The sequence below is a fragment of the Kryptolebias marmoratus genome, linkage group LG14 (assembly GCF_001649575.2).
Source record: "Kryptolebias marmoratus isolate JLee-2015 linkage group LG14, ASM164957v2, whole genome shotgun sequence".
Taxonomy (NCBI): Eukaryota; Metazoa; Chordata; class Actinopteri; order Cyprinodontiformes; family Rivulidae; genus Kryptolebias; species Kryptolebias marmoratus.
The window spans coordinates 26,524,503-26,542,910 of NC_051443.1; the positions used below are offsets into that span (position 1 = coordinate 26,524,503).

Below are 18,408 nucleotides of genomic sequence, written 5' to 3' on the forward strand. Positions count from 1 at the left end.
ACTCAGGTGTGTGTTAGCAGTGACTCAGGTGTGTGTTAGCAGTGACTCAGGTGTGTGTTAGCAGTAACTCAGGTGTGTGTTTGCAGTACGAGCTCCTGCTCTGCGTTCAGGATCAGGACGATCCAGCTGTCGATGTTTGTAAGAAGCTTTTGGGTAAATATCCAAGCGTGGACGCCCGCCTCTTCATCGGTGAGTAAAGCTTCCTGATTGTTTGTAATAGTTTAGTCTGGTTTTTGCTCCGCCCCTTTTAGCTGCTAACGTTAGCTTGTGTTGGTTTTCAGGGGGGAAGAAGGTTGGAATCAACCCTAAGATCAACAACCTGATGCCAGGATACGAAGGAGCTAAATACGGCCTGGTGTGGATCTGTGACAGCGGCATCAAAGGTCAGAACCAGAACCAGAAATGAAGCGAGCTTCATGGAACCAGGAGAGGCGTGGAGCAGAACTCGGCTGCTTTAAAGTGTGACGGACGTCTTTGTCTCAAAGCATTTAGTTTGTGTTCAGCACAAAGAGCAAGGTGTTCATGAGTTCTGCTGTCGTCCCAGTTCACCATCTTTAGGAATATAAAGTGAAGAGTTCTGTGATGAAATGAGTCAGAAATCTGCTCGTAGTGCCTTCAGTTGGAGGATCTGAAGGCCTGCAGGGTCCCGTTTGTTCCAGCTGGTTGATAAGAAATTCATACCAACGAGTTCATTTTCTGTTAAACTACAAACTGTTCCTCCCAGACGGGTTAACTTCTGGTAAACTTTAGAAACGGGTTAATCCAAGATTTAAGCTGACTTCTCTGGCTCTACGCTGCAGCTGCTGACTCACCTTCACCTCTGCTCTTCAGTGAAACCCGACACCCTGACAGATCTGACCAATCAGATGACAGAGAAGGTGGGGCTGGTCCACGGGCTGCCGTACGTCGCTGACCGCCAAGGCTTCGCCGCCACGCTGGAACAGGTGGGGTCACACGGTTTTGTTGTTGGCGGGGCAGGATTACAGGCTTTCTTTGGCTAATGGAAGCTCACCTGTGCCCAGGTGTACTTCGGGACGTCCCACCCGCGCTCCTATATTTCTGCTAACGTGACGGGGATCAAGTGTGTGACGGGAATGTCATGTCTGATGAGGAAGGACGTGTTGGACCAGGCGGGCGGACTTGTGACCTTCGCTCAGTATATCGCTGAGGATTACTTCATGGCCAAAGCCATCGCCGACAGGTTAGCATGCTAACGTTAGCACATGGCTGACACTGATTCATTCAGGAAGTGACACGTTTCTGTTTCCTCCTCAGGGGCTGGAAGTTCTCCATGGCTACGCAGGTGGCGCTGCAGAACTCGGGCTCATACTCCATTGGTCAGTTCCAGTCCAGGATGATCAGGTGAGCTCCCAGCTGCCACCTGATTGGCTGGTTTAGATTTGCTTCATAGGGGTGGAGCTTAGAAGAAGGTCAAAAGTAATTTCCTGTTCTTTCAGGAACTGAAATGTTGGTGTTTGTAAACGAGCACTGTTGTTAATAAAGTTTGTTTGAACAGGTGGACGAAGCTGCGGATCAACATGGTTCCGGCCACGGTCCTGGAGCCCATCTCCGAGTGCTTCCTCGCCAGCCTCATCATCGGCTGGGCTGCTCATCACGTGTTCAGGTACGGCCAATCAGAGAGCAGGAGCCTGGTGGGTGGGGCTTACAACACCTGATGTTTAAGTGGAACACTGGTCATTCACATGTTAACACGCTGGGGGCGGAGCCTAACCCGAGGTTAACGTAATCAGCAGGAAGTCAGATATTCAGGTTAACACACACCGAGTTACTGCTCCTGATCCGGGGTCCTGATCCGGGGTCCTGATCCAGGGTCCTGATCCGGGGTCCTGATCCGGAGTCCTGATTCGGGGTCCTGATCCGGGATCCTGATCCGGGGTCCTGATTCGGGGTCCTGATCCAGGATCCTGATCAGGGGTCCTGATCCAGGATCCTGATCCGGGGTCCTGATCCGGGGTCCTGATTCGGGGTCCTGATCCGGGGTCCTGATCCGGGGTCCTGATCCGGGGTCCTTATCCGGGGTCCTGATCCGGGGTCCTTATCCGGGGTCCTGATCCTGATCCAGGGTCCTGATCCAGGGTCCTGATCCAGGATCCTGATCCAGGGTCCTGATCAGGGGTCCTGATCCGGGGTCCTGATCCGGGGTCCTGATCCGGGATCCTGATCCAGGATCCTGATCCGGGGTCCTGATCCGGGGTCCTGATTCAGGACCTCCAGAACTGAACATCCTGCTGGAGATAAAACTTGTGGTAGAAACACCATCACTTCCTGTTTGGTTCTGGGTCATATTCAGGAGAGGGCGGGGCCATGGGGCTGCGGTCTCCATGGAAACCAATCAGCTGAGTGTGTGTTTGTGTTTCAGGTGGGACATGATGGTCTTCTTCATGTGTCACTGTCTCGCCTGGTTCATCGCAGACTACATCCAGCTTACCGGAGTCCAGGTACCTCAGGCTTTTATTCTGAAAGGACAGACTGCTGTTTCCTCCTGTGCTTATCAGAACAGGAAGCTATAAACAGAAACTCGGGGTCAAAGGTGCATTTAGGCTCTGCAGGTTGATCATGTGATCAGACCTTCAGTCCAGATGGTTCCAGAACAAAACCCGGGTCTGTTTGGGTTGTGAGACCAGGTTCAGGAGAAAATGAATTAAATCATCACAAATCATTTAAACCTTTTTGTCAAACAGACAAACTTAGTTAGTTTAGTTTACTTAGTTAGTTCGTTGATCAGGTTTCACCAAAAAGTCCAAATTTAATGTTAAGGATTGTTCTGATTGGCTGGTTGGTTGATGACATCACGCAGGGCGGTCCTCTGAGCTTCTCCAAGCTGGACTTCGCCGTCGCCTGGTTCATCCGGGAGTCCATGGCCGTCCAGATCTTCCTGTCGGCTCTGTGGGACCCCACCATCAGCTGGAGGACCAGCCGGTACCGGCTGCGCTGTGGCGGCACCGCCGAGGAGATCCTGGACGTGTAGTTACCACGGCAACGTCCACTCCCTGACATCATCATCATCATCACAAAGAGGAGGAGGAGAAGCAGACAGAGACTGATGTTTGTTTTATATGAGAAGAACCTGTGTGTGTGTGTGTGTGTGTGTTTTAACTATTTATGTTTCTGTTGGTGCTAAAAGAAACGATGGCAGAGCGAGCCAATCAGAGCGCAGGAACGGAGAACAAAAAGAAAACCGGACGGAGTGAAGCATCGCACTGAATAACTGATCTCGGATCAGTTAACTCCTCACTGGCTCTTTTAAAATCCAAAAACTAAAGCAGAACGCTGAACAGGAAGTTAGAACAGCTTCAAAATTCTTATTTTGAAATTTACAGGAAATGTCTTGTGACCGAGAGGTGAGCTCAGACTTCCTGTTTCTGGATGACTCAAAACAGGAAACAAATGTGATTGGCTGATTAAGTTCCTCACAAACCAACAAGCTGCAGCTCGACCAATCAGATCCCTCCCAGAACCGGCGATAAAATCAGAGATAAAAACGGGTCGAACCAGAACTCAGAGGAGATAAAAGCTCTGTGACGTGAGCACTTCCTGTTTGGTTCTGACTCCGTTCCTCAAAAACCAGTAAGAATCCGCACAGAACCGGTTGACCCGACTGGAAGTGATGGATTAAATCTGATGATTAAAAAAGGCAGATTAGACAGGAAGTCAGACGGATTTCAAAGTAAAAGTTTAGATTTCTGCAGTGTTTGAAGCTCCGCGCTCGCTGACGGTTCTGGTTCTGTTGGACTCGAGGACTGGAAGTCCTTCAGTTCAGATCTGCAGAGAAATCAGACTTTCTGCTTAAAAGTTAAATCTTCCCTGCAGACGAGCCTCGATGTGTTTCGTTTAGTCCAGAGATTAAAATGTCTGACCGGATGTTAAAACACAGAACAAAAAGTTTCTCTTTTTTATTTATTATTTGTTTCTGCAGAGCCAAACACAACTGGAAACAAAATATTTGATTCAAAACCAGTTGGTGTATTTTTGTAAAAAGATGAAATGTAAATAAATTAAAAACTCGTCTTTGTTTTCAGGATAAAAGCAGAAAGTCTGAAACTCAACAGAAGTTTAAGGAAAGAAAAACATTCATCCAATCAGAGAATTGTTGTTGTAAACAAACAAACAGAAACTCCAGTATTCTGAAATTTAAAAGGTCGAAACATTTCAACATTGAAAAATAAAAAAGGACCTAAAAACCCCGGACACATTTCTCTGAAGCTTGTTCAGTCGTGCGTGTGTGTGTGTGTGCGCGGGTGCCAGCCTCCGGGGGTTCGAGTGATGACATCATCAGTTGTCGGATGAACCTCCGTTGTACGGATTTTATTTGTAAATTATTTTGTTTTTATAAGATTAATATCTGCTGTTATCTGAACCGACCAATCACAGCCGAGGACTGTGCGTTCGCTGGAACAATAAAGTTTTATCCATGTAGGTCCTGCTCTGTGATTGGCTGGCAGGACTGGCTGTGGGTGGAGCTTGGACAGATGGGTCGCAGCCATTGGTTGTCAGATTTATTTATTCAGTGATTCATGCTACAACTTCCTGTCACACTTTCAGAATAAATAAAGATTCAACAAGTCGAACTTTCCCATCATGCATTGCTGCTTATTTAAAATAATTCATAGAACAACAACGACGTCCCGCCGGCTCCCACAATGCACCACAACCACATCCAGACAGGTGAGCCGTCACATACCTGTCAGGGACAGGAAGGACAGCTTCAAAATAAAAGCCCAGCACGTCCAGATTACGTGACTTTCTTTAAATTATTAATAAATACAGAAACATCAATAACTTACTGACAGGTCATGTGACGGCTGATTTAAAAAATAATTTAAAAACTGGAGCGCAACTAAATCAAATCTGTGAAGAATAAACCAGAAGCACCCAAAACTTATTAAACATTAAATAGAAAAAAGGATTGTTCACTTTTTTAAAGATCTTTTTCTGTAGAAATTTCAAAACAGGTCATGGTTGGAAATTGATTTTATGAATTTATTTTGAAATTAAGGAATAAAAACCCGTTATCTGAAGAGAACAGGTCATGATCGAGATAACTGAGATACACAAGCTGTAATCCTGAGTTTTCTTATGGCGTTGTTAGAACTCGTTACGTCCAGAAAAGTTATTTCAAGATAACAGCTTGTTTTAAAAAAAATAAACGGGGTCACAAGGCAAACCTGCAGCTTCAACTCAAAACAGGAAGCAAAACGTTTAAATTAACAAAAAATAAATTAAAATCAAAAACAGACAAGTGTTTTAACCACTCCCCCAAGCTCTCAACCAATCACAGCTCAGCTCACTCACACAGGAGGGCGGGACGTCGACAGCCTCACCAATCACACGTTTACAGTATAAATACACCCAACATTAAAAAACCCTCCCACAATGCACTGCAGCAACACGCCACAGCAGAAAAAAACAAATTAAAAAATCTGCAAAAAACCCAGAGATACAAACACAAACATCCAGCCGAGCAGCGCCCCCTACAGGCCGGTAAAAATCCAGAAAAATAAGGCACAGAAGACTGTGGAATATTAACAGCAAGAAGAGTAAACAGAAAACAGTTTATAAAAGAAAAAATGATGAACAAAAACAAACTTCGTACAGCTGATCAGAAGATGATCGGAAACAGAAAAACTTCGTACAAATAATAAACGTTAAAACTAGGAGTGGTTCCGGGAAAAGGCAGGTTCTGTTTTCCTGATGAGTTTTTTTTTCTGCACCACATTATTTTAACATTTAAACACAGAAGCTTCACACTCACATCAGCTTTCTGCTGGACTCCGTTACCCACAATGCTCTGCTACTCTGCTCTGGAATGTGCTCTGTAACCATGGCGACAAGCTCTGTAACCACGGTCCATGTCAGGCGGCTTGTAGGCACAGGATTCTGACCTCTGTTGGTCCGTCTGTCGCCGCCGAGGTCCAACCAGGAGGCCCCACGCTCTGATTGGCTACTGAGCTCCGAGGGGGCGGCGGTCAGATAGTGGACTTGGAGAAAGAGACCCGGAGGTGCTGGTTGTGGTCCAGTTGGTGGTCGTGCAGCTCGATCAGAGCTTCAATGGCCTCCTCAACCGACGCCAGCTGCATCAGAGCCATCTTCCTGTCCTTCCTGTGACATCAGAGGATATGACATCATCACACCTGACCACTCAGAGAACACCTACCTACTGCGTATATATATATATATATATATATATATACACAGACAGATGAATGTATTTGTACCATAGTATTTTCGTCCTCACAGCTGAAACTTACTGGAAAAACTTGAAGGCTTTGACGGTGAATCCTCTGGAGGAGAATAAATCCTTCAGGGCGTCCTCACAGACCGAGGAGCTAGGAGACGAGGACAGAGACGTGAGGACAGAGACGCGAGGACAGAGACACCAGACCATCAGGTGGAACAGAAAGGGGGCGGTCTTACGGGATGTTGGACAGGTGCAGTGTCGCAGACGGAGGGAAGATGTTGTTAAAATTTTTCGATCCAGGTTTCTTGAAGCGGTGGAGGGTGGAGCCTGAGAAGTCCTGAGTCAGCGCCTGCTCTTCTTGCCCCGCCCCTCCGCGAGGCAGCTGCACCACCGGGTGTTTGGACAGTGTCACCCGGATCACGTTACCATGGAGACGCTGGCCGTTCAAGTGACTCATGGCTGCGCCGGGAAAAAGGAAGAACAGATTTTCATGAGACCGAATACTCCACAGACTTTCTTCTCCACCCAAATAAAGACGGTTCTGACCCAGCTGAGCCTGAGTTCCATCGCTCATCTGAACCAAAGCGTTTTCTTTCTTATTGAAGAGGATTTTCACTCTCTGAACGTCTCCATAAACACCTGCAACAAACAAAAACAGGTAAACAAAAACATCAACATCAGCAGAAGCAGCTGAAGTTAAAAAGTTCTTTAAAAGAAGTTTCTCACCAAACAGGATGAAGAGGCAGTGAGGAGAAACCTTCTGCACAAACAAAAAGGGCCAATAAAGTTAGTTCAAACTGCTCCGCTCTAATTGGTCAGCTGATCTGTGTGTGACCTCTGACCTCTGGGTTCAGGTTCGACACCAGCAGCACCGAGTGGACAGCAGGGGGCGCTACCTGCAGCGCCACGCGAGGAGGAGACACCAACGAGCCGGGGACGGCCGCCACGGGCAGGCCTGAGGACGGAAAAACTTTATTTACAACAAACTTTATTTACAGCAGGCCTGAGGACGGAAAAACTTTATTTGAAGGAACCAAACAAAAGCAAAAACACCTGGAAAGGAAGTGACTCACCTGTGTGTTGGTGGAAGGTGGGCGGGAACGCTGCTGCTCCGTATGGCGGCAGGGCTACACCTGAAACACACAAACAGGTAACCTGATGAGCCCCGCCCCCTCACAGGCACATTCTGAATGACAACAGGAGTGGAGGAGTAGGAGTTGGCGGTCTGCCCCGCCTCTCGGCCTACCGAAGGCGGCGGTGGCGGGCTCCAGCTCGCCGGTCGGCAGGTCGGTTCGGGTGAAGTCGCGGCTCTTGTCGTTGTTGTATTTGACGTTGAGCGCGCTCAGTTTGGAGAAGTCGATCCTGAGCGTGCAGCAGCCGTTGTAGATGTTTTGACCGTCCAGAGACTGAAAGATACGGCAGTCTGATTGGTCCAGAGCTCGACCAATCACACGTCTGCAAACATGTGGCGCGTGCGTGGCGGCTACGCGTGACTCACGGCCTTGGCGTGCTGAGCGTGCACGGCGTCGCTGAACTGCAGCAAAGCCTGAAACTGATTGTTTCTGGTGAAGGTAATGATTTTCAACACGGAGCCGAACTTACTGAAGATCTGAACAACAACAACACAAAGAGTAAACAACAAGTAAACAACTCAAACACTGCAGGGCTAAAACAACTAAATGTCACCTGCAAATAACAACAACAATAAACAACGTAAACAACAACCTGCTGCAGAACCTCCAGAGTCACCGGGTAAAACAAGTTCTCCACGATGATTCTCAGAACCGGACTCGGAGCAGGAACTAAGCCCCGCCCATCTCCTGAAGACATGTTCCCAGAATGCACTGCTGCTGCACTGATGGCGTGCAGCGCCCCCGGAGCCCTCTGCCAACAAACAACCAATAAAAAACAATCATCTTCAGTCAACACGTTGTTAGTAGTTTCTTCAGCAGATTAAATAACAGGAAGAGTCAGCTGACAGCAGACTCCGCCCACTCTGCTCCCCCATGGCGATGAAGCAATTAAACCATATCAGACACACAGTGGGCGGGGCCTGAGCTGCTCAGTACCTGATTGGTCAGATTGTCAGTTTTGAGCTCGCGGTGGGTGGAGTACTGAATGAAGACCGGCTGGTTCCTGATGGTGGGCGGGGCCGAGGCGTAGTAGTTCACCATGGCAACAGCTGCTTCCTCCGACGCCATCTCTAAAAACGCCTGAAAACAACAAACAGGTTTATGTTACTCCCGGAGGCGGGGCTTCCTCCTGACCAATGAACTGCTTGTGCCAACAAGTTAGAGGTAATGATGATGGTGATGAAGATCACCTGGTTTTTGGTCCTCAGTGTGATCAGTTTGGTCACTCGGCCAAAGGGAAGTGCCAGAGCGAGCACTTCCTGTTCAGAGATGTCCGCAGGAAGCTGACGCAGGTGAAGGACCCGAGACGGGACGCACTGAGCACGCTCAGAAACACACAGCCGGTCAGTGCCATCCACTGCAGACACAAACACACGGGCTGAAACTCAAAAATCCTACATTATTCCTGGTTTGTTAACGCATCACGGGGAGGTGCTAATGAGTGTTAGCACGTAGCCGAAGGCAGACGATCCGGGACTAAAGGCAGGGACAGAACAGGAGGGTCTACAGAAACTTTACTCACATGCATCAGAAACCTCAGTCTCAGTCTCAGAGAGGCAACAGAAACAAGCCAACAAACAGAAACAACATTAAATTAGAGGTCATGGCATCTAAAACTGGGTTAATGAGGAGAAATAAGATCTGTCCGCAGCTCGGTTCAGGAACGTACGAGTTTTTATTTCATCGATTTTACTCCGGCAGCGGGACGATGAGGCAGAACAGCAGCTAAGAGGCAGAACAGCAGCTGAAGTTTCTGAAGGAACCAAAAATATCTGTGTTTTTATTTGAGCAGCATTAAAACCATAAAGATTTATTCCTTTACCTGCTTCTGATTCTGTCATTTTCTGTGTTTAGAGTTCAAGTTTAACGAAGAAAAATCTTAAATCCGAGTTTAATCGAACGTCTGATATCAGCCTGAAGTCGGAGCCTCTCCTGAATCTGGTACCAGTCAGGTTCTGAAACAGGAAGCGGGTCGAACTGAACCCAGACCTGCAGCTGCAGAGACTCACCTGTGGACAGGTGGGCGGAGCTCATGTTCTCAGACGATCTGAACTCTGACCCCTGCAGGAAAACACAGCTGATCAGTTCAGATAGTAATGAAACAGCTGCTGATTGAGCTGTTTCAGTTTTACGAAAAGAAATTAGATGTTTATGATTCTTCTTCATAAAACGGACAGTTCATAAAATTCATTTGATAAAAATAAGAGCAGAAAGAAAAACAATTAAATTTAGGCTAATTTTAAAGCCTTTTCTTCCAATGCTGTTCAGATTGAACAAGTTTTTATCCTTCAGTTTGTGTTTTAGATCAAACCCTTCTGTTTTCTTCAGAAGTAATTTAATTTAATCATTCCTGTTTCAGTTCAGTTTGTCAAACCGGTTCTGTGGATCAGAACCTCAGACAGAAACAACAGGTTGTGGCTTTTATTCATTAACTGACTCATAATGACACAAGGAAACAGTTTCTGAACATTAAACTCATTTGGACCTGTTCTGACCCGGTAAAGAGAATAAAACCTGTTTACAGAAACGGATCCGTCGGAACGAGAACTCGGAGTTATCGCGAGATTTCAGCCAGTCAAACCCTGCGCCGTTTCTGCCCGAACTCAGAACCAAAACACAGGCGCGAGCCGCGAAACGGAGCGCGAGGAAACCGTGTCAGTAAACAAGTAAACAACAACAAACAGACGGAGGAGGCAGAGGCGCGCGCAGGTGCGGCTCGGGCAGGAGCGAAGCTTGAGGCGGGGGAGGTTCGGGAAGGTTCGGGGAAGGTTCGGGGGAGGTTCGGTAGGTCCTCCGGACTCACCGGTCCATGGTCCAACCTGAGGAAGAGGAGGAGGAGGACAAGAGGAAGAGTTGTTGTGGTCCGCGAGCCTCCGCAGCTCCCACAGAGAACACCGAGCTCACTTCCTGTTTGGTGACGTCACAACATGGCGGCGCGGACACGCCCCAGAATAAAATTTTAAATATTACAGAAAAATTTACACAAAATGAAAGGAAATATTTTAAATAAACTATTTTCAATTAAAACAGGAGCCTTTAATCAAAATACAAAAAAACAATAAAAATCAATAATATATTTTTAAAAAGCATAAAAATCATCTTTGAAAATAACTGCATAAAAAATTAAATAAAACACACCGAAAATCTAAAATAAAAATCAAATATGTAAAAGGAAAAATAACAAATAAAACAAGTTGTGTTTTTTAGTTATAGTTTACCTTCAGACTTTATAAAAACAGAAGCGACAGTCCTTTTAACAGGAAGAAACCACCAGCAGAACCAGAACCAGAACCAGGACGAGCGGCCATCTGCCTCAACCGGCTGGGGTTTGAGAGGACAAGAAAGAGACACAGACAAACAGGAAGTGGTCCAGGTGGAGTTCAGGAAGAAAGACAAAGAAAAACATGTTAATGATAGAAACAATTACAGCAGGGAGAGTAATTTTATTTATAAAGAATTTCAGTTCAGAACAGAAACAGCACTGCTGAAAGGTACTGGTGATATCCTCCTGTCCTCACCCTGTGGACATGTGTCTACACTTGTCCTGTCAGACACTGGACATGTGTCCATCTTAGGAACAAACTCTGCAGCCTTTCTCTTCCTCTGGATGGCATTAATTTGGCCTCCAGTTCTAAAGTAAAGAACCTCAGTGTTATTTAGGATCAGGATGTCTTTAACCCCACATTAAAAATGTTACCAGGTCTGCTTTCCTCCACCTGAACAATATCACTGAAATTAGAAACATCTTGACTACAGGTTTGCTCTCCGTCTTTAAATAACATTATATATTCTGGTATTTAATGTTCTTGTTGTCCCACACAAAATGTTTGAGAGTTGGGCCCAAACATCAGCAGTTATTGGAAAACAGAAAATCTCAGAGGCATCACATCATTGTTTCAATCTAAGGCCATCAGGTATGAAATATAAAACCGATGTAGGCTTGAATAGAAACTGTTTAAAAGTATCATCAGGACCAGCAAAATCAGGAAAATCCAGATTATTTTTCAATCTGTCTAAAGAATACAGTCAGAGTGAGACTTCCTGTTGATTCGCAGAGATCTTTGGCTGCACACCGGAAGTTTGAGATACACAACTTCCGGTTGTGACGGGTCTGTAAAAGTGTGTTAAAGGTGAAAAAAGACGAGTTGTTGCACAGTTAGTGATCAGTAATCTAAGATGCTGCAAAATACCGGGTGAGTCCGTCTATACAGAACTGGCCCTGGTTCTGACTGCCGAGGTTCTGTTTTCTCGCATACAGAACTCCCTTTAAAACGAGCCAGAAATAAAGTTCGAGGTTTAATTCCGTGGTGGTTCCGATTGCAGAGGTTCTGACAGTGATCGTTGATTTTATTGGATCTGCTGGCGGGGATCTTGGGTTTTCTGCAGCCGAACTGATGATTTAAGGGTTTTGTTTTAAAATCTTTGCACATTTCTTCCTCCTGCCTCAGTCCTCTGACCTTTGAGCAAGGCAGTGTAAAACCGTCAGTTTCAATGGGAGTCTGGCGACAGCTGCACCGTCGTTAGCTTTCCATTAGCTCGCAGGATAACAGTACTTCCGGCGAACTAACGCGGGGTTTTTATTGGTCCAGCTGACATAAAGACAAGTTACCGGTTCGGTTCGTGTGTTCTAAACCTAAAGAACTGAATGTAGAGTTCGATAACTTTATTAACTAATAATCAGACAGGAAGTACTACTTCAAAATTAAACAATACGGTGGCGTTGGCTCGCTGAGGCTTTTATTGTGAAAACTAAACCGGAAGGTAAGTGACGCTACAGTCGAACTTTATACAAAATGTACATAAATCAAAATGGATAAAAGATAAAAAGAATTGTATAAATAAAATATTAAAAGCTTTAAAATGTATAAACGTAGGTGTTTTGGGCAATAAAACACAAAAAACAGCATTTTAAAATATTGAAATATATTGCTAATCAATAAATTCCTAAATATATATTGGCCTTTAAAAATTCTGTTTTAAAAATGTGACATCTAAAAAGTACCTAATTGATTTTCGATGTTTACAAACATAAAATATTTTTCTGATTGTCTGTTGGTTTGTTTGTGTGTCAGCAAAGATCAGGTAAAAAGTAAAACAGATTTGGATGAAATGTTCAGGAAATCTTGGGGTTGTCACAGAATCAAGGGATTACTTTTTTGTGCTTGTTCACATTATGATCCGGATCGCATTATTTTGTATTCATGCTCTGGCCTTGGTGGTCATTTTCAAATTTGTTTGTGTTTTTAGTTGTTATTTTTTTGTTGGATTAAAATTTTGTCTTCTCTGTGTTAAAGTTGAAAAAGTTAAATCTGAAACATTTTTTTGAATTCAGAACTCAGAAAGACAGAGAAACAAAGGAGGGGTGGAAATAATTTACCATCAGTGTTGTGTGTTTGTGTGTCAGGAAGCTCGCTGGCTGCACGCTCTTCATCACCGGAGCGAGTCGAGGAATTGGTAAAGCCATCGCTCTGAAAGCTGCAAGAGATGGAGCTAACATCGTCATCGCAGCCAAGACTGCTGAGCCCCACCCGAAGCTGCCTGGAACCATCTACACCGCTGCAGACGAGGGTGAGCTAACAGGCTAACAGCTAACACCAACATCTACTGCAGACGAGGGTGAGCTAACAGGCTAACTGCTAACACATCTGGAGAGAATGGGTACATTAGCATAACCCTGACATTGTTCACTGTGTGTAGTGGTGTGTGTGTGTGTAACTGTATTGTCCGTTTCAGTGGAGGCGGCGGGGGGAAAGGCCCTGCCATGCATTGTGGACATTCGAGATGAGCAGCAGATCGGAGCAGCTGTTCAGAAAGCTGTTGAAACATTTGGAGGTAGAAGACTTATCCTTCCTGCATGAGGTCACGTGACCTTTTTCTGATTGGTTTAGAGGTCAAACCTGATATCGAAAATGATGTCATCTCTTGCTGGCAGGTATTGACATCCTGGTGAACAACGCTAGCGCCATCAGTCTGACAGGAACTCTGGAGACGCCAATGAAGAAGGTTGACCTGATGCTGGGAATCAACCTGAGAGGGACATACCTGACGTAGGATGCTGAGAATACACACGTCACTAAACACACAGAGAAATCTGCAAACTCACTAAATCTAAATCTAACCAGCTCTGTTTGACGAGGTGTTGTGGTTAATGAGTTCTTGTCCTTGTCAGGTCGAAGACAGTCATCCCTCACTTGCTGAAGAGTCGCAGTCCCCACATCCTGAACCTATCTCCTCCCCTGAACTTGAACCCTGTCTGGTTCAAGAACCACACAGGTAACCATGGCAGCCTGGTGACCCCCCTTCCCTCCTGTTCATCAGTAACATGTTTGCAATTTGGCCTTTGTCAGCATACACCATGGCGAAGTACGGCATGTCTATGTGCGTCCTGGGAATGGCAGAGGAGTTCAGAGGTCAAATCGCCGTTAACGCCCTCTGGCCCAAAACTGGTCAGTAGCCAACGGTCAGCAGGCTAACAGGATCCCCCCTCACCATGCTAATTCTCACTCTGTGTTGTTGGCATAGCGATCCAGACTGCTGCCATGGATATGCTGGGTGGCGATGGGGTTGGTAAACAGTGTCGTAAAGCAGACATCATCGCTGATGCTGCCTATGCCATCCTGTCTAAACCGAAAGACTACACGGGACACTTTCTGGTGGATGAGGACGTCCTTAAAGCCCATGGCGTTATGGACTTCGATCAGTACGCTGTACAACCAGGTGACTGCAAGCTAACCGAGCCACTACACTTTAACACATGGTACTCACAGAGGCTTCTGATTGGTCCACAGGTCACCCCCTGCTGCCGGACTTTTTCCTGGACGAAGCACCGGAGACGCTGGTCAAACAGTTGGAGGAGCACGGTGAGTACTACAGTGTACAACACGGAGTATTACAGAGAGTACTACAGGGAGCTTTACAGAGGCAACTACAGGCAATACTACAGAGACTACTCAAGGACTACTACAGGGGATACTACAGGACGTACTACAGAGAGTAGTTTAGGATATACTGCAGAGCACAACAGAGAATACTACAAAAACCTACAGAAAGTACAACAGGAAAAACTACTACAAATACTACAAAAGGTACCACAGAGAATACTATAAAGGTTACAGCCCCCCCCCGTGTGTTAATCTGTGGGACACATCACCCTGGTGATCATCCAGGGGAGGAAACTTCTGGCTCACCGGCAGAAGCATAAATAATACTGCTGTTTGAAAAGTTTTATGATAAAATCGATCTAAGATTAAAGTTTGATTCTGGAGTGAAATTAAATATCTGAGAGGAATCATGATGCGGCGTGGCTTCAGTTCCCCCTGTCTCTAAAACAAGCGTATATTGGACGCATGGCTCAGAGTTGGCGTGAGGGACCGCACATTTTCCCGTCAAGTTTGTGTTTTATAGATTACAAACTTTGTGTGGAAAGTGACGCACGTTTTAGGCTTCCTTTTATGTGTACGCCAGTTTTCTAAATGAGACCCCTGATGTGTTTGTGGCTGCCAGGAGCAAAGCCAGCCTTCAAACCATCATCATCATCATCGTCGTCCACACCCCACTCTGGTGGACCGATAGAAAGTACCTTTGATGTCATCAGAGAAGTTATCAACGAGGACGTTGTCAAATCAACACAGGGCATCTACAGATTCGACCTGTCAGGTAACAAAAGAACACCAATATATGTCCATATAAGGACTTCCACCCTTTGGTGGTGTCTTATTGACATACCAATGTCCATATAAGGAGAGCACACTGGCGTTTGGTTCCTGGACTTGAAGAGCGGTTCTGGCACCGCAGGTGAAGGTGAGCCACCTTCCAAAGCTGACGTTGTCATGATGATGGACTCGAGCGACTTCAGCAAGATGTTTTCAGGTGAGCTGTTACCATAGCAACGGCACCAGTTGTAACCCCATTTCACAGCAGCCCTGTTTTCATAGTAACAGCTGTTTCCTGCTCGTGTTGTTTCAGGGAACCTGAAGCCCACCATGGCCTTCATGTCAGGGAAGCTGCGGATCAAAGGCGACATGGCACTTGCCATCAAATTGGAGAAGCTGATGAGTCGCATGAACAAGGCCAAGCTGTGATGCTGAAGCTCCACCTACAGCTCTCTGAAGCTCCGCCTCCCTAGTGTTTGTAGCTGTACGTGTTGCCTTAATAAAAAAAGAAACAGTTGTGAGTTGTAATCATGTTGACGTGCTGGATGTTGTCCAGGGGATGCACACAAAGTGCACCTGAGGATATACCTGATTGAGGATAGACAGATCTGACCGGTCTGAACCGGTCTGAACTGGTCAGGATTGGCTGCTGTTGACAGTCAGCTCATCAATCATCAGTGTCATCTTTAATACTTTAATATTTGTCACTAACAGTCACTGATGATGTAATTTTAGTATTGCCATGGTAACGACAAATAAATCTGTTTAACACACGATTCAGGTGTTTTTGTAGTAAACAGTAAAAATCGCAGGTCTTCCTGTTAAACAAAGCTGCAGGTTGAGCCATTCTCATTGTGTTACTGAAGATGTCCTCTCAAAGGATCTCCATCTCTGACTCTACAGGCCTTTGTTAGCGGGTTAAAGGTCATGACAGGACATTTAGAAACAGATTGAACATGTCTGGCTTTTTTAAGAGGGTTACAGGAGAAGGTCTTTTTCCTGTAGTACGGGGTAAAGTTTAATCTGACTCAACCAAAAGATTTCTGGGACAATGTCCTTTGGAGATATGAGACCAAAGACCAGACCAGATGGTTACCTATCATTGGCGGTCACTCATAGTATGACGGATAAGGCTGATTCTGCTTCCTGAACAGGAGGATCTGCACCACCTTACCAAATAACTCGAATAACAAACCAAGTCTAAAGACCATCTACAAAAGCAGATAATAAAGCAAAAGTCGTTATACATCATGTAAGTCATCATACAGTGGCTGGCGGTCAGTGCTACGGTCTCATAATCCTGAGGCTGTGGGTTTGAACCCAGCTTGCATCAGGGATAGCATTCAGTGTAAAATAATTGCCAAATCTGTTGTACGAGTTTGGCGATCCCCACAGATGGGAGCAGCTGAAAGAAAAATTCATGGAAGTTTGCTTTAAAGAAAAAGGGATGTGATGGTTGGATGTGAAGCTCACTTGGTAGCAGTGGTGGTTTTGAATGGGTGCTAAATGTACCTAAAAGCAGAAATAGAGGAAGAACATAAACGCAAAAATAACGTGGTTGACAAGTAAATAAAAGGGACAAAAGTCAATTCCACTTGTGTTTGTGAAGTTTAATGTTGGCAATGATATATCCCAAGTTTATACACCACATTTTATACATGACATTAAGTATTTTACAAATCAGCATAAAGGTGAAATGCACTGAAAAACTACAACATAAACAAGTGATGGCAAAAACAACCGTAAAAAATATTAGAAAATAAAACTATGTTAGAATTCATACAAGAAATTTGTATAGGGTGAAATAAAAACCAATAATCTTTGTTTCTGTATCTGAGTCAAAGCTCAATCTCAAGAGTTTATGGAGAACACATTTAATATGTTTGAAACAGGTTTCTATGATTTAAAATATCAACCAAGCTTAAATTTAATGTTTTATCATTTGTTGGTTTGTGTTGTTTGTTCTGTTGGTGATTGTTGCCACTTGTTCTTGCTCATACTGTGTATCTTCATGGCATTGCAACTACAGCAACATGCAACCACTGATATTTTACTATGGGGAAAAAAGTATAAAATATATACAAAAAACTAATGGAGAACATCCTCCTATTTTTCTAAATATGTTAATTGAGGGGTGCTGTCTCTGGTACCAAAAAAAAAAGGTTTTACTTGACGTGGAGGCCTAATAAAGGCAGCAGGAAGGGGTCAACCATGGTGGGGTGGCTTGATAAAGGGACGCCAATGTCTATTTGAGAATACAGGGTGGGCCAACCCAGAGGGCCACTGGTGGGCCATCCTGGAAGGTGGTTTGTGGGCCAGCCTAGAGAACTGGCGGTAGGCTGGCTTTGCAAAACGATTTTGGGACTCTGGCACAGAAAGGCGATGGTAGGGTGGCCCGGAGAACACAGGCCGGGGTGGGCCAGGAAAGCGTTGATGGTGTAGTCCAGAAAACACAGGGTAGGGTGGTCCAGAGAATCGAGAGTGGGGCAGCTTGCTGAGTGTATGATGGGGTGTTTTGAAGGAAGTTTGATGGACATTGTGGTAGATGGAAGAAGATTGATCCTGATGAGCTTGATGGGGTACCCCTTGGTTTACAGATGAAGGTTGATGTGAATTAACTTGAGATGGCTTATGGTGTACAACATGCAAAAGATCTGAATGAAAGGGCGGTCCAGGATAGATCGGAAGGGAAGGCCTTTGATTTGATGGAGGATGCAGCTCAGGGTGAAAGGGGGAATGTGGCTGCCCTAGGTAATCAGGGTGCATTTGCCCAGTATTGGGAGGATGTGGTGGCCTTAGATTGTTGGCTTGCATTAACTCAGAACTGTAAGGACTTGGTAAATCAGGTTTGATCTGAGACATCAGCTCATAGTTAGCAGCATCTTGCAACCCAGGATAGATAGGATGCAATTGCTCAGGATTTAAAGGGTATTGTGGACCTGAATTCATGCTGTGTGTAAGCTCAAGATTAGAAGGATGTGGCAACTCAGGATAGAAAGGATGTGTTAACTCTGGTTTCAAAACATGTGATGGCTTGTCATAGAAATGGTTCATTCCATCAGGATTATAATTATTGGGCAAAGCTGGGTAGATTGGATGCTTTAGCTCAGGATTAAAAGCATATGGTGCCCCTGAATGAACGTGCTTCATCAGCTTAGTGTGAGAAGGATTTGATGAACTAGGATAGCTGGGTTGCATTAGCTCATAATCAGGAGAACATGGCAGTCCAGAATACATAGAACACATTGACTCAAGATCAGAAGGAGCTGGAAGTTCAGGGTAAAAGACTGCCATCAGCTCAAAATGGGAAGGGGGGTAATAAACTGGTAAACATTTGGTGTCAGTGGTGTTGGCAGGGATACACTCTGGGGAACTGGTACTAGATGGGATATATGAAGTCACTATAGTGTGAGGCATTGTAGTA

The 18,408-nt window shown here is 45.3% G+C and overlaps 3 protein-coding genes across 4 annotated transcripts in view; 2 read left to right on the top strand and 1 right to left on the bottom strand.

Moving 5' to 3' along the window:
- The window catches only part of ugcg (UDP-glucose ceramide glucosyltransferase), a 6,540-nt gene extending 2,902 nt beyond the window's left edge, over window positions 1–3,638 (top strand). The window contains exons 3-10 of the mRNA XM_017442140.3: window positions 87–189; window positions 282–383; window positions 832–944; window positions 1,023–1,201; window positions 1,276–1,362; window positions 1,517–1,624; window positions 2,381–2,459; window positions 2,819–3,638. Of these exons, the coding sequence (XP_017297629.1) occupies window positions 87–189; window positions 282–383; window positions 832–944; window positions 1,023–1,201; window positions 1,276–1,362; window positions 1,517–1,624; window positions 2,381–2,459; window positions 2,819–2,989 (942 nt within the window). The 3' untranslated portion in view covers window positions 2,990–3,638. The remainder of the gene's footprint in view (window positions 1–86; window positions 190–281; window positions 384–831; window positions 945–1,022; window positions 1,202–1,275; window positions 1,363–1,516; window positions 1,625–2,380; window positions 2,460–2,818) is intronic.
- An 864-nt stretch (window positions 3,639–4,502) lies between these two features.
- LOC108251739 (polypyrimidine tract-binding protein 3) lies at window positions 4,503–10,279 on the bottom strand. Of its 2 annotated transcripts, XM_017442145.3 has the most exons (14): window positions 10,136–10,279; window positions 9,342–9,393; window positions 8,523–8,689; window positions 8,269–8,412; window positions 7,925–8,083; window positions 7,698–7,808; window positions 7,446–7,605; window positions 7,273–7,332; window positions 7,042–7,154; window positions 6,926–6,959; window positions 6,746–6,838; window positions 6,436–6,658; window positions 6,270–6,347; window positions 4,503–6,120 (listed from the first exon to the last, which is right to left on the bottom strand). In XM_017442145.3, exons 2-14 carry the CDS (start codon window positions 9,364–9,366, stop codon window positions 5,988–5,990), a joined length of 1,500 nt encoding a protein of 499 aa, XP_017297634.1. In that variant the 5' UTR covers window positions 9,367–9,393; window positions 10,136–10,279; the 3' UTR covers window positions 4,503–5,987. The 2 variants fall into 2 exon arrangements, with proteins under 2 accessions (XP_017297634.1, XP_024858901.1); XM_025003133.2 differs by lacking the exon at window positions 9,342–9,393 and having other exon boundaries at window positions 10,136–10,273.
- Window positions 10,280–11,386: 1,107 nt separating this feature from the next.
- Window positions 11,387–15,760, top strand: hsdl2 (hydroxysteroid dehydrogenase like 2). The gene is made up of 11 exons (XM_017442141.3): window positions 11,387–11,525; window positions 12,737–12,900; window positions 13,066–13,164; window positions 13,265–13,379; window positions 13,502–13,605; window positions 13,680–13,778; window positions 13,855–14,049; window positions 14,121–14,192; window positions 14,836–14,988; window positions 15,073–15,201; window positions 15,298–15,760. Exons 1-11 carry the CDS (start codon window positions 11,509–11,511, stop codon window positions 15,411–15,413), a joined length of 1,263 nt encoding a protein of 420 aa, XP_017297630.1. The 5' UTR covers window positions 11,387–11,508; the 3' UTR covers window positions 15,414–15,760.
- The last annotated feature ends 2,648 nt before the right edge of the window (window positions 15,761–18,408 follow it).

What these genes read in the sequence shown, in the direction of transcription:
- LOC108251739 (XM_017442145.3), bottom strand. Translation starts at nt 9,366, where the DNA reads ATGAGCTCCGCCCACCTGTCCACAG. An exon ending in CACTGAGGACCAAAAACCAG is followed by an intron (nt 8,413 to 8,522) that starts GTGATCTTCATC and finishes TGTTGTTTTCAG; the next exon opens with GCGTTTTTAGAGATGGCGTC. An exon ending in CTGACAATCTGACCAATCAG is followed by an intron (nt 8,084 to 8,268) that starts GTACTGAGCAGC and finishes GTTTGTTGGCAG; the next exon opens with AGGGCTCCGGGGGCGCTGCA.
- hsdl2 (XM_017442141.3), top strand. An exon ending in CTACACCGCTGCAGACGAGG is followed by an intron (nt 12,901 to 13,065) that starts GTGAGCTAACAG and finishes TGTCCGTTTCAG; the next exon opens with TGGAGGCGGCGGGGGGAAAG. An exon ending in CAAACAGTTGGAGGAGCACG is followed by an intron (nt 14,193 to 14,835) that starts GTGAGTACTACA and finishes TGTGGCTGCCAG; the next exon opens with GAGCAAAGCCAGCCTTCAAA.